Genomic DNA, 18,789 nt, shown 5'->3' with positions numbered 1-18,789 from the left:
ATTTTTTTCAGATATGTACATACTTTTTTTTTAACATCTTTATTGGAGTATAATTGCTTTACAATGTTGTGTTAGATTCTGCTGTATAGCAAAGTGACTTGTAGTGGGGTGGATGGACTTAGAGAATATCATACAGAGTGAAGTAAGTCAGAAAGAGAAAAACGAATACCATATGCTAACGCATATGTATGGAATGTAAAAAAAAAAAGGGTTCTGATGAACCTAGGGGCAGGACAGGAGTAAAGACGCAGATGTAGAGAATGGACTTGAGGACACGGGGCAGGCTTAAGGGGAAGCTGGGACGAAGTGAGAGAGTGGCATGAACATATATGCACTACCAAATGAAAAATAGATAGCCAGTGGGAAGCAGCCGCATAGCACAGGGAGATCAGCTCGGTGCTTTGTGACCACCTAGAAGGGTGGGATAGGGAGGGTGGGAGGGAGATGCAAGAGGGAGGGGATGTGGGTTATATGTACACATATAGGAAGGTTAGATTTCGTTGTTGTTATTGTTGTTAAACTGAACATGCATTTAGGGCTATAACAAATGTGAATACAAATCAAAGTTAAGAGGGCATAGCCTCCAGATACACGAGTTGCTGGTGTTTTCCTTTACTAGAAGAGAGAAAGTTTAGGTAGGTGGGTAGACAGATATACACGCAGGCCCCCAGATAGAAGGTCCCGTGGCACTTTAAAAAGCCTTGCCTGATTTTGTGTTAACCCTGAATCTTATTTTGTATTCACTTGCAAAGATAGTAGAGAAGCAAACTTTTGCATTGCCCCAAAGCCAGCCCCGCCTTGTCCCGCTCTTCAGTTTCTGTGCTGGCAGGCAGCTCACGTTCTCCAGACCTGTCTCTTCCACATCGTGGAGGCTTTTCTGCGCAGAAACCAGGTGTCCTCCACACCCCAGCTGAACAGATGCTCTGTGTTACTTTCTTCCTACTAACCAAGAATTCTGTGTTCTTTTGATAGTGTGATTAAGTTTTGTGTTCTGAGTGGCCACATGTCGGATGTGCTGGGAAGACCCAGCCTCCTTTCCCAGGGCCGGCCACCGGCCGCACTAACCTCTCCTTCCTTTCTGGGCTGCGCCTGGCTGACCTCACAGCTAACCGGAGCCTTTGTCTCGTGGCCTCCGTTCTCCTTGCATCTTCGCTGACCTGTTCCTTTGTTTCTGTCTGCGTGTCCCGCGGCCAGCTGGGTGGGCAGCCCTTGGAGCACGGCGGCCACTTCAAGTCCAGCTCGTGCACCTCCTCGAGAGCCAGCTCGGCGCAGGCCAGCCCAGTGGTGAGTGGGCCTCTCGCTCTTGCTGCTGTCCACTTCCTTCCTTCCTCCCTCCCCCTCCCCTTGGACCCTTCACTCCTCTGTCGCCTAAGAAGACCCCTCCACCTCCAAACGCCTGGACCGGGAGAAAGTAGGAAGGCTTTCCATGATTTATTTCAGGTCTAAGCAAAAACAGGATCGGGGAAGATGCTTCCAAATTTAGAAAATGACTATTCAGTGAGATCAGAATTGCACTGCTCAGTTTGTAAAGGACCGTCTAGGAAGCTGCTGATAGCGCATAAGAGATGGGGGGGTCTCACTGGGAGGAGGGAACTTTGCGCAGTGCGGGAGAAATGTAGCCATGTGCCTGGATGTGTTGTTTTTATGATTTAAAAATTTGAAGGCTTTTTTTGTATTTGTCCCAGTTAACTTATTTTTTTTTTAATTGGGGTATAGTTGATTTACAGTGTTGTGTTTTAGATGTACAGCAAAGTGAATCAGTTATACATATACAGGTATCCACTCTTTTTTAGATTCTTTTTCCATATAGGCCATTACAGAGTATTGAGAAGAGTTCCCTGTGCTACACAGTAGGTCCTTACTAGATATTTATTTTATATATAGTAATGTGTATATGTCAATCCCAATCTCCCAGTTTATCCCTCCTCCTCCTCCCCGCGCTTTCCCCCCGGTAACCATAAGTTTGTTTTCTGCATCTGTGACTCGATTCCTGTTTTGTAAGTAAGTTCATTTGTACCATTCTTTTAGATTGAAGGGTTCACTTTTAAACGTTTTGTTTGGAACGTTATCTGTTATTGGAGCCCAGCGGTGTTTTAGGATAAAGTATCGGCCTGCGAGTGCCACAGCACCCCTAGCTCTATTCCATCCCCCACTGTCCCATTGGTCCTCTGTTCAGTGCCTGTGAAACAAACGACAGAGCTGCTCTCCTGTTTGTCACCCGGCCTGAGATGACCCAAGTTCTGCTTCCGAAAGCAAGGGGTCCTGCTACCTAGTCTCCATCATTTAAGTCTCATTATTGTGTGTTTTCCCCATGGTCTTTGGAATTTTAGACAGTTTCACCGCATCTGATGCTTTGTATGAGGCAACTGTATTGTTCTCTTGACCGTAAGGGATTGGCAGGGCACATCTGCCCGGGGGACATTTGGGATGGGGGGCTGACACAATGACCAGGGAAGGACGTTCAGTGGACAGGGCCTGGGCTGTGTGCCGAGCGGTGTGCATGCCAGCCCTGCACCACGGGGGCTGCCACACCGAGGGCCAGGACCCCTCCTGATAGACCCTGGGGAGAAGAAGGCGAAGATGGGCAAAGTTGAACTTGGAGCTTGACTGTGGTTTGTAACTCACTTACACAACACCACAGTTAGACGCATCGATGTGTAAAATTCAGGAAGTGTTCCTGGTCATCAGAGAAGAGGCCGTGGGGCTGAGTCGCCCACTTGCACACATGCACCCATGGGGTGCTGCTGATTTGTTTTTTAAATTAGATGCAGCCTTTTAAAGCCAGGAGTCTTCACACCAAATGCAGACATCTGCTTCTTCTGACGACGCAAACAAAGGGATGGATCCCTTTTGCAGACTGAGCCCGTATTGCTGAATCGGGGGCCTCAGTCCCCCCACGCCTGCCCTGCTTTCCCTGACTCCAAGGCCAAGGCCAGAGCCACTCGTCACTGGGCTTGCCCTGATGCTTTCGTGCCAGTAGAGAAATGTTCTCTCCGCCATTTACACATCGAGGGTGAGGAAACAAAAGATAGATGAGGCAGGCGAGTATTAGAACAAGAGAGCCTGTTTCTCTGTGGAATTGAAAGCTGCCCCCTCGCCCCCCAGCAGTGAGGGGAATAGGAGAAGCCGCTTCCTGACCGCGCTCAGGTGGGGCAGGAAATGTGGGGTGACGGACACCCCACAAAGCCCACTGCTTACTGCTCCAGCCAGGACCAGTCAAGCAGGGGCAGTAAGATATCCAGCTGTTCCATATCACGTACGTTCAGTGTTCAAAACCTGGCGAGTCGCTTCTTCTGCACGTGGCAGACGGGACTGAAGCGCAGCGTTTGTGAGCTGAGGGATCCCTGCTCCGAGGTCAGCAGCCCCCGCCTGCGCGGCCCTGCCTGCCTGCCTGCCTCCGCCTTCAGGCCCTTGCTTGTGTGTTTCCGACGCAAGTCATCGGCGTTTTCCCACGATAGATCCGACGTGGAGAGCCCTCGTCCTCAGGCGTAATGCTCGCTCTCTGGCACCCACTTTGGGGAACATGAAAGTTCACGGTGGTCAGAAGAAGCTGAGGCCTGACCCCTCCTGGGCTCCCTGCCTGGCGCAGCTCAAGCGAAGCAGGGAACTGTGAGCCCGTGATGGTCTGACGTCTTTGGGTTTATTCCGGCATCAGGATGAAGTCACAGCATAGAAACGCAGTCTCGTTCCCCGGACGGAAGAGACTGAAACCAGATATGAATTCCTCTGTCATCTGCTTCCTAAATCTGACAACAGTTCACTCCCACAAAATGGGTTTAGTGGACACGAGAGGTGAACGTGCATCGTGCCCGTGTCCCTGGGGCCTGAGGACGAGAGGCGGGGGTCTCTTGGTAACTGGGGGGCCCGGCAAGACCTCCCCACCGTCCCTTGGTCCCTTGAGAGCCCTGGGTTTGCAAGACTCTCAGGGACTTGCCTGAGCTGATTTTTCAGTTCATTACACACAGGTCACCGGTTCCACCTCCTTTCTCCCCTGAGTCAGCTGCTCATTTACAAAGGTCAGCTGACTCAGGGTGGCGCGGTTAGTGAGCAGAGGTCAGCATCCGGGCACCTCACGCGGGTGTGGGGCGTCAGAGCTGAGGACGCCTCTGGGTGTGGCCCTCAGGAGGCAGAGGCACCTGTGTACCGCGCAGGGCACTTCCACGCGGTTATAGTGGCTCCCGGTCCTCTGAAGGATGGAACGTGGGCAACATCCTGGCCTCTGCGGAGAGTCTGGAGGACGGAGCGGAGTGAACCCTCTCCTCTGTGCTTCCAAACCTCAGTCCTCTTCCACGGAATCTGCCCCGTTTCTGTCTTCTGAGCCTGGACAGTCACACCCCTGGAAAGGGCTGGGAATTTGCATTTTGGGCTTGCGAGACGAACAGTGTAAGTGGATGCATTTGGCCTTGTTGATTGCAAAGAGGCCAGGAAGCTTGTGCTCAGACTCCCCTGGTCCTCCTGCCTGGGAGGGAGGAGCTGCAGGGACAGGCGGTGCCCAGGGAGAGGCCCGCGGGGTGAGTGACCCTCCCCGCCTGGCCTCTCAGAAGGACGCAGAGCAGGAAGCGGGCAGGGAGTTCCAAGACCCAGGTTAAGATGTCACAGCTCTCATTCCGGGCTGGGAACACCTGGCCAGGCACGTAGACTTCCTGAACTCCACCTGGAAAGACGAGTAATGATATGCTTGAAAAACAAAAACAAGAAGAGATTTGGGTTGATAACCTGCTTCTCCTGGGCGAGTTTTCCAGGGCTGTGAGTGTTGTCCACTGTGGCTCGGGGAGAACGATCCCGCCTGGTGATGCATCAGGAATATGGTTCCAGGGGGTGCTACGGGTGAGGGCAGGGGGCAGGGGCCTCTCCGGGGAGGAAGTACGAGCCGGGGCAGGGGCAGCCCTGGGAGGCTCTGGGTGTGGGATGTAGGCTGGTGCCCCAGGGGGGCGGGCGAGGGGAGCGCTGTCCGAGAACAAAAGTAACCAGAATGAGGGAAATGATAGCTTGTCCCACTTTGAGAAAATAAAGGTACCTCAGCATCCAAAGACGCGAAGTGTGCCCCGCCCTCCGGGTCCTCCAGCCTCGTGGGGAGCAGAGAGGGTGCCCGCCCCATCTCAGAAGGGCATACGCTGTTGGACCTCATCTCATTTTTCACATTCTTTAGGTGAGCCCTATTTTCTTCTCCAGAATCTTCCTCTTGAGGAAGTTGGGGTCCGTTCATTCAGCCAGTGTTTATCGAATGTTCTAGGCACAGGGCTGCAGTGGTGAAGGAACACACCTGCTCCCCTCACAGACCCACAGGTTGGAGAGGCAGACCCCAGCAAATGGGCGCAATACAGTATAGAACTCAGAGCACCGGCTCGAGGGAAGAAGGCAGGATACTTCCAGGGAGCTGGACTCGGGAGTTTGGGTAATCCAGGCCCGGAGAAGAGCCCGGCAGAGGGCCTCGCCTGGAGGGGCCGACGCAGCTGTGTCATCCAGGCCTCAGAACCCGGTGAACCTGCCGGGTCACGGAAGCACCGGTCAGGGGTGTCCTGCGTGGCGCCCAGGTTCACGTGCCAGTGTGTTTTCAGAGAAGCATTGGTGGTGAACAGGAATCTCAGCCCCATCTGAGTTAGGAAAACAAAAGACTGTAATGACTCATGTTTTGTGTCGTGTGAAGAGGTGGAAGCAGGAACCAGGTGGAAAAACAGGTCTTGAATTATAAATACAAGAGTTCAAGGACCAGTCATTCAGGATGAGGTCAATATTATTGGATTTAAAGCCAGAAATTTCCATTCTAATAGTAGCTTCCACTGCTGTTTGTATCTGAAGGAAAATTACCCTTAAAATGGGTGTTTTCTGAGCAGCGTCCAGTACTGTCAGTTGGTTTCTCGAGAGGGACCCCGTGATGACACTGCCTCCGTGATCCCATTTCCCATCTGGGGCTTGGGGCACCACGAGGAAAAGTCCCTTTGTCCCTGGCCCCTTTGCTAGGGTCTTCCCACGCCCACCTCCTGTACTCTGTCTCGAGGAAGGTGGGCGAGCCGGATGGTGATATGGAAAACTTGGAGTTTGAAACCTCACCAGACATTATATTTAAGTGAGCCTAAATAGTATGCTCATTTAGACACGATTTTAGAAGGTTGGAATTAATAAAATATTTAACGTGCTACGTTAAGTGTTTTTGAAAGGAAGAGTTGCCATAATTTAAAAGTTCACAGAAATTTTTTGGAAGTGACTACCTCCCGTAGATTTTAAAAGATGCCTTTTTATACACTCCATTGTGATTATAAAATACTGGTTTGCATGTTTCATAAGCCTGTTGCTATAAAGTTTTCACACTGACCTAAAACGTTTAGTATTGCTCAGTAAATGAGAGTAGGAAGGCTAACAGGCTGCAAGATCTGTGGTGCTGCCGCCCTTCCTCGGATAAGAAGACGATGTCCACGAGGTCCCGTGGCTCGTCCTGGGTCCCGTGCTGCCGTGGGCTGCAGCGTGTTGGGGCACGTGTGGTCCACGGCGTGCCCTGGGTCACATCATGCAGCAGAAACGACAGTGTTTAAAAACCCTTCCATCTATTCTGTTTCTTTGTATATTATTTTCAGAGATAAAGTACTATGCTTTATGTCAAATTAAACTCACCGTCAGGGTTACTTATCTGTTCTTTGTTAGGGGCAGTGAGGGGTGCCCTGCCTGACCAAGGCTCCCTGGGCCGGTCCCACTCCGCTCGACACAGGCTGCCATCTAGTGGCATCCGGTGGGGCTGCAATGGCTCCATGCTGCTGCACGGCTTTTCTCCCTCCCTCCCTCCCTTTCTCTTCCTTGCCTTGCCTTCCTTCTTTCCTTTCCTTCCTTCTGTTTTATTGAAATATAGTTGATTTACAATGTTGTGTTAATTTCTGCTGTACAGAAAAGTGATTGTTATACATATATATGTTCTTTTTCATATTCTTTTCCATTATGGTTTATCACAGGATATTAAATATAGTTCAGTTCCCTGTGCTGTACAGTAGGACCTTGTTGTTTATCCATTCGATATATAATAGTTTGCATCTGCTAATCCCAAACTCCCAATCCATCCCTCCCCCAACCAAAACTGCACCACTTTCCATGGGGCTCTGCGTACTTCTTAGGTTGCAGGAAGGCTGGCAAATACACATGTCCCTTGTCATTCAGAAAACAGACAAACGTCAGTCACCCTGATACATAAAATACAGATTGGAAACAATAGTCAAGCATAGATTGGCTCTAACTCTCATTGAGAGCTTAATTTTTCCCTCCGTGGTCTCTACTTAAAAACATGTCCTGAATTTTCACATTCTGAGTGCGTTATCTATTTCAGAACAAAGGCTTTTTTCAAACTACTTTTAAACTTTCTTTAAACTAAAGAGAAAGCTATGGTTTTAGGGTTTTTTCTCCCTTATTTGGTGTTTTGCAAATTACAAAAGCAGTGTTTGTGTTTATGGTGAGACAATGCAGAACAAAGCTATGCTAAAGGCCCCCAGGAAACCAGTGCTTTGGGGTCTGGTGTATAGTTCTTCTCGTCTTTCTCACAAGAAATACTACAAAAAGGAAAGTGGGGTCCTTCTTTTATGGGCACGGATATCTCTGTAGGTGAACATAGGATTTCTGGAGCTTCATTTCTCTAGGCAATATTTATCTGTTGCTGATGAACAGTCAGGAAAGACACTATTTAAACTGCAGAGCAAAACAGCAACAAGCTTCTCACGGTAGCTTCATAGCCTGTTCAACTGAATCTTCCCTTTCCACCAACAGTTAAATTACCCTCTTTATTTTCATCTCATTAATATTTGTTCTGTAAGCTAACTTGTTCTAGGGAGTAAAGGCCTTGTGTCCAGGAGATCTAATGAATGGATTCTGCAGCAGAGCAAGTGCTAGACAGTTAGCTTTTCCTTCGTTATTTGAAATTTTCAGGAATATTTGTATTCCCAAGTGGAGAGGAGACCCACACTTGAAATGCTAAAATCATCCTCATGACTCAGAACATCGGTCCGGGGCTCCCTGGGGCTCTGCCAAGGAGGATGAGATAGAACCATCTCAATTGTAGGCCATCTACAGATGTTCCAGAATATCTAGTTAGGCTGGTGTGACATGCACATCTGAAAAAATATATGTTTACACATACTAAACGCACGTGCCAACAAATGGCAGATGGTGTGCGACATGGTTGTGAGTGAGCTGTCTTTATCTAACGGGCTACGACTGCCACATCGAGAGTGAAAAAGGATGCACGTGGCCAAGAGTGTCTGGAAGTCTCCTGTCCTTGGAGGCCAGCCGGCTGTGGCCCAGTGGAGAGGAGAGTCCTCTGGGCGGAGGGAACGCCAGAATCCAAAGCCCCACCCGCCCAGGGGCTTATTTAGCAAGCTGGGAGTGAGGCCAGCGCGGGTCACCCCGCTGGCCTGAGAGCTGCAGCTCCTTCATGTCGTCTCCTCAGGACAAGAAGGAGACTGGTTAGCTGAGAGTAGAAAGTCCTTGCTGAAGACCCAGATGTGAGCTGGGTGCGTGAGACCAGATGCAGTGGATTTGGGAGCCAGAGCCGGGGGCCAAATTGGATCTGTCAAGCAGAAGACCCTTGAGCTTGACTCTCCTGAGCTCAGAGCTGGTTTCAGAAGTTGCCTTCTTTTGAATTAATCAAGTATTTTGTACGATTCCATCTGATCCCCTTGGTCGGCTGATTAGCTCTCACACTTTGCTGTGTTATTCTAGCAGTTACTTCAGGCATCCTGCCCTTGCAAAGAAGGTTCGAGGAGCGTGAAGGAGAGAAGGTGGCAGTCAGTGAGCCTTCTTGGTGGGGTACAGGATGGTGAGGATGTGGGCATCCAGCCCAGCAAGGGCCCAGGGTGGGCAGAGGAGAGGAAGTGCTCGTCTTTACAGGAAATCACCGCCATTATGGCATCCTGACCTGTGCTTAGCGCCTGCACCCACACGCCCCGTGCATGATGACGTTGTGGGCAGTTGACCTGTTCGTGAGCCGCTCTGTGGTGGCCTTGGACCCAGACCCGTTAGGATTTGTCCACCTGCGGTCTGGATGGTCTGTGGCGTAAGCAGTCAAGGGTGACTGCAGGGTCCCAGCTCACTCATGAGGTCTCCTGAATCAACGGTGTGATCCCACCCGTCACGGGCATCTTCAGTTGACTCCCTGGCCATCAAATTTAAGAACCTCTGAGCTACAGGAGGTGGGATTGGAGGCATGATGGGAAAATCCAGAGAATCTGGAGACAACTTGGTGCAGGGTTCTCTCGCCCTCTGGGACCTTTCCCATGGGCTTTCGGAAAGGAGCCCTCAATGTGCCGAAAAAAAAAAAAAAAGAAGAGAAAGTTGGCCTTTCGTTGGATGCTAATCAAAGAAAGAAATAGCACCAGTGCAGCCTCAGACTGTTGACCCCAACAGACCCTCACAGGGCAAGGGTCTCCCATAGGGTTGAAGCAGATGTGCTGTCTTGGGGCTCTACAGGCTGCTGGGGGTCCCGCAGAGACCCCTGCTTGCAGGAGGGAGAAGAGAGGATTCAGAGACAGTCCAAACAGGAAAGATTTTGAAAAGCCAAATTCTTGGGGTCCCCCTTTTCACCCAGCAAATTCTCCTGTACCGTCACCCACGCCTAGCCAGCTCCCCACATCTGGGTGTATATCTCAAAATGTGTAAACTAGAATTTTCACATTGACTCAGTTACTCAGGAGCAGTGGAAAAACTGCAGTTGGCTCCACTGCTTTCTCTTGCTTTGGAGACCAAGTTTAGTGATAGTCAAAATTACAACTCTGTGTGGTTGCATCTTCCAGCCCCCAGAACCCTGGTCATATTCTCACGTTCCGATCATAGTAATCGTGGTGGGTGAACGAGGCTGGTGCCTGTCCTGTCCCACACTGTGTCCTGCATACACGTAGAAACTGGTCAAGTCATCCTGTTCAGATTCAGTTCATTCACAAATCATCTTCCTGTGGAAATTGTGAAAGTTGAAAAACCACACGGTGAAGTTCAACCAGGCTCACTGAGCTGCCCATGGGCCACCGCTGTGACACCAGCGTATCCGAGAGTCTCATGGCAAAGGAGTGTTTAAAATCACAAAGGAAGCTGATGATTTATTTTATTATTATCTTACCCCCTAAATCCAGATTCTCCATTTAATGCTTTTAAGTATTTAACATTTGTCCATTTTCCTCTCCAGGTTGAAGAGAGACCAGAAAAAGACTTCACGGAGAAGGTAAGGAATTTCTGTAGAGCTTTATATTGTGTCATCTATAAACCATGAGGGTCCCGAAATTTATGGATGAAACTAACAAGAAAATATATTGCTTGAGCTTTTGTTTTTATTTTTATTAATTTATTTATTTATTTATGGCTGAGTTGGGTCTTCGTTTCTGTGCGAGGGCTTTCTCTAGTTGTGGCAAGCGGGGGCCACTCTTCATCGCGGTGTGTGGGCCTCTCACTGTCGCGGCCTCTCTTGTTGCGGAGCACAGGCTCCAGACGCGCAGGCTCAGTAGTTGTGGCTCACGGGCCCAGTTGCTCCGCGGCATGTGGGATCCTCCCAGACCAGGGCTCGAACCCGTGTCCCCCGCATTGGCAGGCAGACCCTCAACCACTGCACCACCAGGGAAGCCCTACTTGATCTTTAATAAAGAATTTCACCATGGGGTGAACAGGACTAGTGGCTGGCTCACCAGGCAACACACAACCTTTGGGGTCCCTGGGGGGCCACTTCAGTGTGTGTTAAACCTGCAGAACAGTGAAGGAATTCACGATGGGCCCAGCCATGGAGCTTACAGTTAATCCAGACAAACCCCGAGCATCTGAAAGGCCCCTCGAGGTGAACCTCTTTTTGTTGCTCACCGTAAACCCACCAAAGATTTTCCAATTTGGAAACTGAATTCAAGTAAAGGTACCATCATAGTAGACTGAGAAATAATTTTGGTTTTGGCTGAAATCCCCCTTGCTCTTTGCCACTTTGTAGGGGTCTCGTGGCCTGCCCGGCCTGTCTGCAGCCACACTGGCCTCCCTGGGTGGGACTTCCTCTCGAAGGGGCAGCGGGGACACCTCCATCTCCATTGACACTGAGGCCTCCATTAGGGAAATCAAGGTAAGGCGCTCTACTTAACGTATGACCGAGAGAAACGTTCTGTGAAAATCAGTCTTCAAGTAAAAAAGGATTTAATTTGTAAAGTTCCAGCTCTTTCTTCTCGGTCTGGTCTCCCCTCCCTCCCATTAAGCTTGGTGTTCTAGTAACAGTAGGGCCCGGCCCGGTTCTGGTTCCTGCAGGGAGCCGCCCCTGACTTCCCCGCCCCGGTAGGGCCAGCACGCCTGCGCTGGGATCCCTCAGCCCCCCGGGGAAAACCTGGGCGAGACCCCCCACCACGCTGCGCTGAGGTGCTCAACCACCTCTGTACACAGAGCAGGAGTGGACATTCCGCCCTCAGCGATGGAAGGTGCTGGACACAGATTACCCGCTGCTCCCGACGGTATCACCCTGCCCTTCACGCATCCCCACCCTCTGCCTGCAGCGTGCCCTTCCTTTCCCTTTGTAATATGCATAATATGCCTTCAGTAGACCCCATCGTGGTATCTTAGTGATTTTTCCTTCTCCCACTGGTCTGCGGACACTGTTCTCTGTTACATCCTCAACACTGAGTGCGTGACAGAGAAATGGGCCTCTGCTTGTTAAAGTAACTAGGGGCGTTGCATCTGAAAAGGAGACTGTGCAGAGGGAAGGCTGAGTCACCAGACCTCGTGTCCTCTGGAGAGAGCACCAAGGCCAGGGAGGCTCTTCCGGGTCAGATTTGGCTTCATTTACGGACGAGCTTTCTCGTAATGAAAACTGGTGAAAGGGAACCAGCCTCCATTGGTGCTACCTGAACAGATGGATGACATTTGCCAGGGAGGCCAGAGAAGAGCTTAAACATCAGGTCCAGTGGGACTAGGTTCACCTGCAGACACCTTCCAACTCCTGCACCTTATAAGAACAATGTTTTGACTTCTGTTCCTGAAATGTCTGTCCCTCCCTGTGTGGTCCCTCGGCCTCCTGCAGCCCTTTGGTCATCCTTTCCCGCCTTGAAGTAGAGTTCGCTGCAGTCATAAGCTGTGTCTGGTCTTGGGTTGTGAGCATGATTCAGTCGTTCAGTAAGGATTTATTGCAACTCCAGCTCACGCCAGACACCAGCCCCTGGGAACGTGGCGGTGAACAAGATGGGAAAGTAGAGTCCTTGGGCTCTGTAAGGGCAGGGACAAGGCTTTGCTGATTTCTGTCTTCAGTATCTTACTGTATGTAGCACAGAGCAGAACTCAAAGAGCTTGAATGAACTGTTAAATATGAGTAAATTAACCTGTTCCCTGTTCCATTTTCAGAAGCTCATTTGCCTGTTTTATGAAATTGTGTAAAAACATATGAAGACACATACCTTTGATAAAATTGTGTGAAAATATCATATGCGATACACCTAAATTTTCATCTTTGTAGTATTGAAATTCATCTTATTTTCCTTTTAACACTTAAAAAAGTTAAAAGAAGATTGCTGCTCCAACTACTCAAATAAGGAAACCGCCCAGAAGTAGAAAAGAATCAGAGAATCGCCTCTCCTTTGTGGTCTCTGTCCATTTTTCCCTTTGACATCATTTGCCTTTTTTTGCCATTTCCCCCAGGAACTCAATGAGTTAAAGGACCAGATTCAGGATGTAGAAGGCAAATACATGCAGGGATTGAAAGAGATGAAGGTACCAGCTTACGGAAGTGTGGACTCATGATATTAACCCAGCCTAACTTTAAAAAATCCTACAGAAGACATTCAGACTGCATGCTTGCTCTAAAGAGGCTCCAGACTGTAGACCTCAAAGTGGCAGGAGTGCTAGTAGCATGGGTGTGTGTGCTCATGGTTTTCCCAAAGGCAGCTTTGAAACCAAGACTTGAAAATTGTAACTCCTCATTAGCAAATGTTACTAACATGTTTCCTGGTGCATGTCTTGTACTCACCTCCCCACCACACCTGGCTTAAAAACAGTTTCTCATTTCCCACAGAAGCATACCCTACACTTGAAGAAGGGTTTTTGGTTTTCTTCACTTTCTGCAGTCCTTACATACAAGGAGTGCTTCAACTTAATTTGCTTCTCAAAACACCTGATGTCTCCCGATAAGGAAGTTCTGTTGCTGTGCTTTTGAAACACACAAATTATTTGCATACTGTGCTATTTTACTAACCGAAGCAATGTCTGAATGTGTATCTTCTTGGATTTATTTGAGTAAATACACGGTACTTGTAGAAAGTGGAATTACTGCATTGTGCCGACCAGGAAATTGAGTTACCAGGCTCCCTGGAAGTGAGGTGGGGCGTCAGGGACTTTATTCTCTGGCTTCCCAGGGCAGCTCGGGCAGCTCATGAGTCTAGCAAGAGATGGTAAATCTGTTCCTTCCTTTTTCAGCTCCTGAGAAAGTACCCCCAAACCAGTCTGAGTTCAGTATCCCAGGGGCGCCAAATCACATGACTAATTAATCAGTTTCCTATTTGTCACCGCTCTTTAAAAAGGGGGGAAAATTAAGATTCTGGCTTTCAACTCCTGCTGGAGTTGGAAAGAGAGCCATGGAAGCAGCGCAGGAATCACTGGTCCCACCTGAAATCCTTGCCCTGGTTTGCAAGTGCAGGCGAGAGCAGCGCTGGTGTCCGCAGAGCCTCCTGGTAGCACCTGACACACGCCCGACCCTCCAGTGCCCGCCTTTCTGTAGCTCAGGGTCCTTTGCACCTGGGATGCCGCTCTCTGTTCTCCCAGAGTCGCCTCCCGCTGGCCTGTGCTTCGGGATCCACACGCTGCTGTACTCTGTTGCCTGCCCTGCCGGTGTGTGAGCCCCGGGGTTGAGGGGGGCATGTTTACTTTGCAGGCCTCTTTCCCTGGTTGGCTTTTCAAAGGAATGAGCTTTGTCTTTCCGGGACATACCCAGTGAGGCCTGTGTACCTCGTTGAGTTTTCCTATAGGTTGAACATGTGAACTTCCACTTCAGCCTTTCCTGGTTCATAAGCCCCAATGGGGACAGTGGGCCGCTGGTGGCAGGTGTTCTACTCCCCCTCCCCAGCGCTGGCTCTGTCCCAGGTTCTGGTCACGTGTCTTGAGTGGTTACTTCAGACACCTGTACAACGGGCTACAGAATCAGATCCCCACAACCAGGGCTCTGCTGCCTCTGTGACCAGAGCCCCTTCCACCCAGCGTCCCCCTTGTCCTAATGACTGTAAATTATCTTCATCCCTAGACACAGTTAATAACTAATTTCCTGAGTCATGAGAATTGGAGCAAATTGAAAAGGGGGACTTTTGGGGCATTTCAAATTGCCATGTGTTTCTTCTTCTGATTCATTTGCTCTAAGAAATAAAGTCTAAATTCAGGGCTGCGTTTTTGGAGGTTTTGTTAAAAATACTGAACTAATCTGTGTTTCTGTTTCCTTACTACAATTTCAAAAACATGACCTATTTTCTGCAGGACTCACTAGCAGAAGTTGAAGAAAAATATAAGAAGGCCATGGTTTCCAACGCTCAGCTAGACAATGAGAAGACAAACTTTATGTACCAGGTCGATACGCTGAAGGACATGATGCTGGAGCTTGAAGAGGAGCTGGCTGAGTCCAAGCGGCAGTGCGAGGAGAAGAGCAAAGTACGTGCTGGCGCGAGAAAGAAGGGTGGGGTGTACACATATGTAAACGCTGTGTGTGAGGACGGGAGAATATGGAGATATATAAATGGTATATGTAAGGATGGGAGAATATACATGTAAATGGTATATGTAAGAGTGGGAGACTATACATGTAAATGGTATATGTAAGAATGGGAGAATATATATACACACAGGCATACGTATATAAACGGTATATGTAATTATAGTAGACTATATATATAAATGGTATAAGTAAGGATGGGAGGATATACATATGGTATATGTAAGAATGGGAGAATATGTGTGTGTGTGTGTGTGTGTGTATGTATATATATTTGGTATATGGTATATACATGTTATACATGTGTATGTGTATATTTGTGTGTGTGTGGTTTTTTTTTTTTAATTAATAGGCTCTTTTTTTTTTTTTTTAAAGATTGATTGATTGATTGATTGATTGCTATGTTGGGTCTTCGTTTCTGTGTTAGGGCTTTCTCTAGTTGCGGCAAGCGGGGGCCACTCTTCATCGCGGTGCGCGGGCCTCTCACTATCGCGGCCTCTCTTGTTGCGGAGCACAGGCTCCAGATGCGCAGGCTCAGTAGTTGTGGCTCACGGGCCCAGCTGCTCCGCGGCATGTGGGATCTTCCCAGACCAGGGCCCGAACCCGTGTCCCCTGCATTAGCAGGCAGATTCTCAACCACTGCGCCACCAGGGAAGCCCTGTGTGTGGTTTTTTTAAAAACAATAGTTCTCCACTTGCCCTGGAAGCCCAAACATCTAAGAATAAGAATACCATGCTCTTTGCTGAGGGACTTGCAGTATTGGTATGCACAATTTCAATATGTAAACTAGAGACAGTTTTACTAGGAGGACATTTGTGTGTTTTGAATGTAAGGTAAAATCATAACCGTGAAAAAACCTGCCTACGAAAGACCCAGCATGCTTGGACAAAGCACAATTAGATGCTTCAAGATTTTCCTGTTAATATACATTTCTTCATTCTTATTTTGTTATCTCAACACCAGAGAGAAATAGTTCCAAGTATCAAGGATTTTAAGAAAATTATGTTCATTTGTTTTCTGCTGATTGGGAAAAGACACGGTTACTCCACTTGAGAATTAAAAACCTTCATTAACCTCAGAAAAGGGTAGAATCTTATTTGGGCTTTCATTAAGAACCACTGGAATTAATATGTTAACTTACGATATCAACAAAAAGCATGAGCATATGTTGAAATTAATGACGGTAGGCTGATTCGGTGAAGACTGGGCTTAGCTGTTCTTTGTGAGACAGAGAGCAAGGAATACTTGTTTTTCATATTTTAAGGAATTAGTTGGTTTGCCAAATCCTAGAATATTATCCAATTTTTCAGAGTTGCTGAGATAAATAGAAAATTTAATTTGTGAGTGTCATTATCTTTTTTTTTTTCTAACTAGCTATATCCTCTAAATCCTAAGGGTTAAAGCCAAATACCATAACAACTCAAGGGCCTCCTTCTTTCACTACTGTGGTTGAGTTAGAAGCTAAAGAAGAATTTTGTCCATGAAGTTCCTGATAACTGAACTCTGAAACAAAGGAGAAACTTCTCATGAGACCTGATGTCATGAAAGCTTTCTTTGAAACTAATTCATAATTTAGGAGCAGAGAGCATATTCTGAACCCACTTGGGTGGAACAGTACTGTAACGCATTCTAAATGCTCCTAGAATGCCCTCATTTAGGCATCAGGAAGTAGACCAAGAAGCCCCGAATCTAATTCCAGAGAAGTGGGGTGATCCTGGAACGCTGACCCAAGGTGGGGACCATGGGCGAAGCAAAGCCCTACAGACATGTCTTTGTCACAGCTAGGAGGGTCCAGTCATCCCCAGACTTCAGAAAGTGGGTGAGCACATGATGCCAGGGTGAGCTAAGGTCAAATCCCGTCTAAAATAACCGGTAACAAATCGAGGGAAGGTGTTCCCTGCTGTTCCCTAAACTGCTGGCAGCTGGGTGGGCACCACACCATCGTTAGGGGCTGCGCTGCTGTGGTGAGCTGAGTGGGAGACAGAAGAGCGTGTTGCCCGGTTCCAGGGATGAGTTTCATGCAGGGAAGGGTTGGACTGAGGGAGCGGCTTTGTGCTGACAAGGGCTTTGCTTCCCCCGCCTGTTTCTGTTTTGTCTCTGAGGTACAGAGCTGGCCGCCTACTGTTAGTGAGATAAACTTGCCAAGGTAGACCATCCCTTTTTGTCCCAAAGAGTATTCATCGGCATATTTCAAACTCACGGATGATTTTATTACCGCTCTTTTGCAAAGCTGCCTCCTCCAGGCCCTCAGCAGGCAGCCTGGGGGGCCTTCCCAGGGCACGGCTTACCTGTAAAGAAATCGGGTCATACTGTCAGCTGCATCAACTCCTCAGGTTAATTTTTTTTTTTGAATTTTTGGATTTTATTTTATGTATTTTTTTATACAGCAGGTTCTTATTAGTCATCCATTTTATACATATTAGTGTATACATGTCAATCCCAATCTCCCAATTCATCCCACACCACCACCGCCCCCCTGCCCCTTTCCCCCCTTGGTGTCCATATGTTTGTCCTCAGGTTAATTTTACAGTAGATCGTAGGGGTGTCTTCTAGAAAATCCAGAGAAACTGGTTCATGTTGTTAAAAAGGCCTTGAGGGCTTCCCTGGTGGCACAGTGGTTAAGAATCCACCTGCCAATGCAGGGGACATGGGTTCGAGCCCTGGGCCAGGAAGATCCCACATGTAGCAGAGCAACTAAGCCCGTGCACCACAACTACTGAGCCTGTGCTCTAGAGCCCGTGAGCCACAACTACTGAGCCCGCGTGCCACAACTACTGAGCCCGCGCACCTAGAGCCCGTGCTCTGAAACAAGAGAAGCCACCACAATGAGAAGCCCGCGTACCGCGACAAAAGAGTAGCCCCCGCTCGCCGCAACTAGAGAAAGCCCGCGCGCAGCAACAAAGACCCAGCACAGCCAAAAATAAAAACAAAAAAAAGTAAATAAATTTATTTTTAAAAAAGGCCTTGAAAACTGTGATGACATGGTAACAGGTAATTTGTTCCAGGTAAAGGTAAATCATAAGAACGTGAACTAGAGTGACAGAAAAGTGTGATTCCACTGGAACTTGAATGCTCTTCTCCTCCTTTATAGGAATTTGAAAGGGAAAAGCATGCCCACAGTATCCTCCAGTTTCAGTTTGCTGAGGTGAAGGAGGCCCTGAAGCAAAGAGAAGAAATGCTTGAGGTGAGTAGTGTTTCCTGTTTTTCTTTTCTGTGTTTTTTTTTTTTCTTTGTGTGTGACTTAGGAGCTTCTTGTTGGGTCATTACTAAAGCTACCAGTTTTCTTGAAAATTGAGTTTAGGCGAATTCTCTATGCCTCGCTTGAGGAGACAGTTCCTTTTATTAGTGAAGATTCTCATTCTTTGGTGGTTTTGTGTTTGTTTGAGGAGGTGTGGCAGACCGAATAATGCCCCCCTAAGATGTCCATGTCCTAATCCCTGGAACTGTGACTATGTCACCTTACTCAGCCAGAGGGACTTTGCAGATGTGATTAAGTTAAGGACCTTGTGATGGGAGATTATCCTGTATCATCTGCTTGGACCCAGAGTGATCCAAAGGGTCCTTGCAAGAAGGAGGCAGGAAAGTCAAAGGCAGAATAGGAGATGTGACCACAGGGGCAGAGGTCAGAGCCACGTGAGGAAGGGGCCACAAAGCAAGGACTTGCGGGCACATCTAGGAACTAAAGAAAGAGGGAAATAGATTCTCTCCCCTGCTCCGAGCCTCCAGAAAAGAGCCCAGGCCTGCCCATGCCTTGGGGACACCATACGACTCATTTTGAACTTCTGAGCGCCAGAACTGTAAGAAAATAAATTTGTGTTGTTCTAAGCCACTGAATTTGTGCTAATTTGTTACAGCGACAAAAAGAAACTAATACAGGCTTGAGTTTTTACTTTTTTAATTTGGTTAGAACTCTAGTGCCTGTAAGTGAGAATTTCACTCCAGCTGGTTTTCTTCCTACACTTGGAGCTGGGGAAAAGGACAAGGATAAAGTCCCAGGATCCTGAGAACGAACTCGGGATCAGTGAGAAAAAATGGTGCTGGGACCTCCAAGGGCACTTGCTGGCTCAGGGATTGTCTACACTTCAGAGTTTCTTCCCATTTAACCCTGTATCTGCTTTCTT

At 48.3% G+C, this 18,789-nt stretch overlaps 1 protein-coding gene across 27 annotated transcripts in view; it reads left to right on the top strand.

The window, feature by feature from the left end:
• Window positions 1–18,789, top strand: part of LRRFIP1 (LRR binding FLII interacting protein 1) — a 147,209-nt gene that overhangs the window by 109,390 nt on the left and 19,030 nt on the right. For 13 of the 27 annotated variants that reach the window (XM_068544171.1, XM_068544167.1, XM_068544159.1 and 10 more), the window contains 6 exons: window positions 1,195–1,284; window positions 10,151–10,186; window positions 10,934–11,059; window positions 12,616–12,687; window positions 14,437–14,607; window positions 17,760–17,852. In XM_068544171.1, coding sequence (XP_068400272.1) covers window positions 1,195–1,284; window positions 10,151–10,186; window positions 10,934–11,059; window positions 12,616–12,687; window positions 14,437–14,607; window positions 17,760–17,852 — 588 coding nt within the window. The remainder of the gene's footprint in view (window positions 1–1,194; window positions 1,285–10,150; window positions 10,187–10,933; window positions 11,060–12,615; window positions 12,688–14,436; window positions 14,608–17,759; window positions 17,853–18,789) is intronic. The other 14 variants (XM_068544164.1, XM_068544162.1, XM_068544163.1 and 11 more) reach the window with 3 other exon arrangements.

Source organism: Eschrichtius robustus, chromosome 5 (genome assembly GCF_028021215.1).
Source record: "Eschrichtius robustus isolate mEscRob2 chromosome 5, mEscRob2.pri, whole genome shotgun sequence".
NCBI classification, from domain to species: Eukaryota; Metazoa; Chordata; class Mammalia; order Artiodactyla; family Eschrichtiidae; genus Eschrichtius; species Eschrichtius robustus.
Note: the sequence above shows the minus strand (reverse complement) of the source record. Positions and strands in the feature narration are given on the sequence as shown.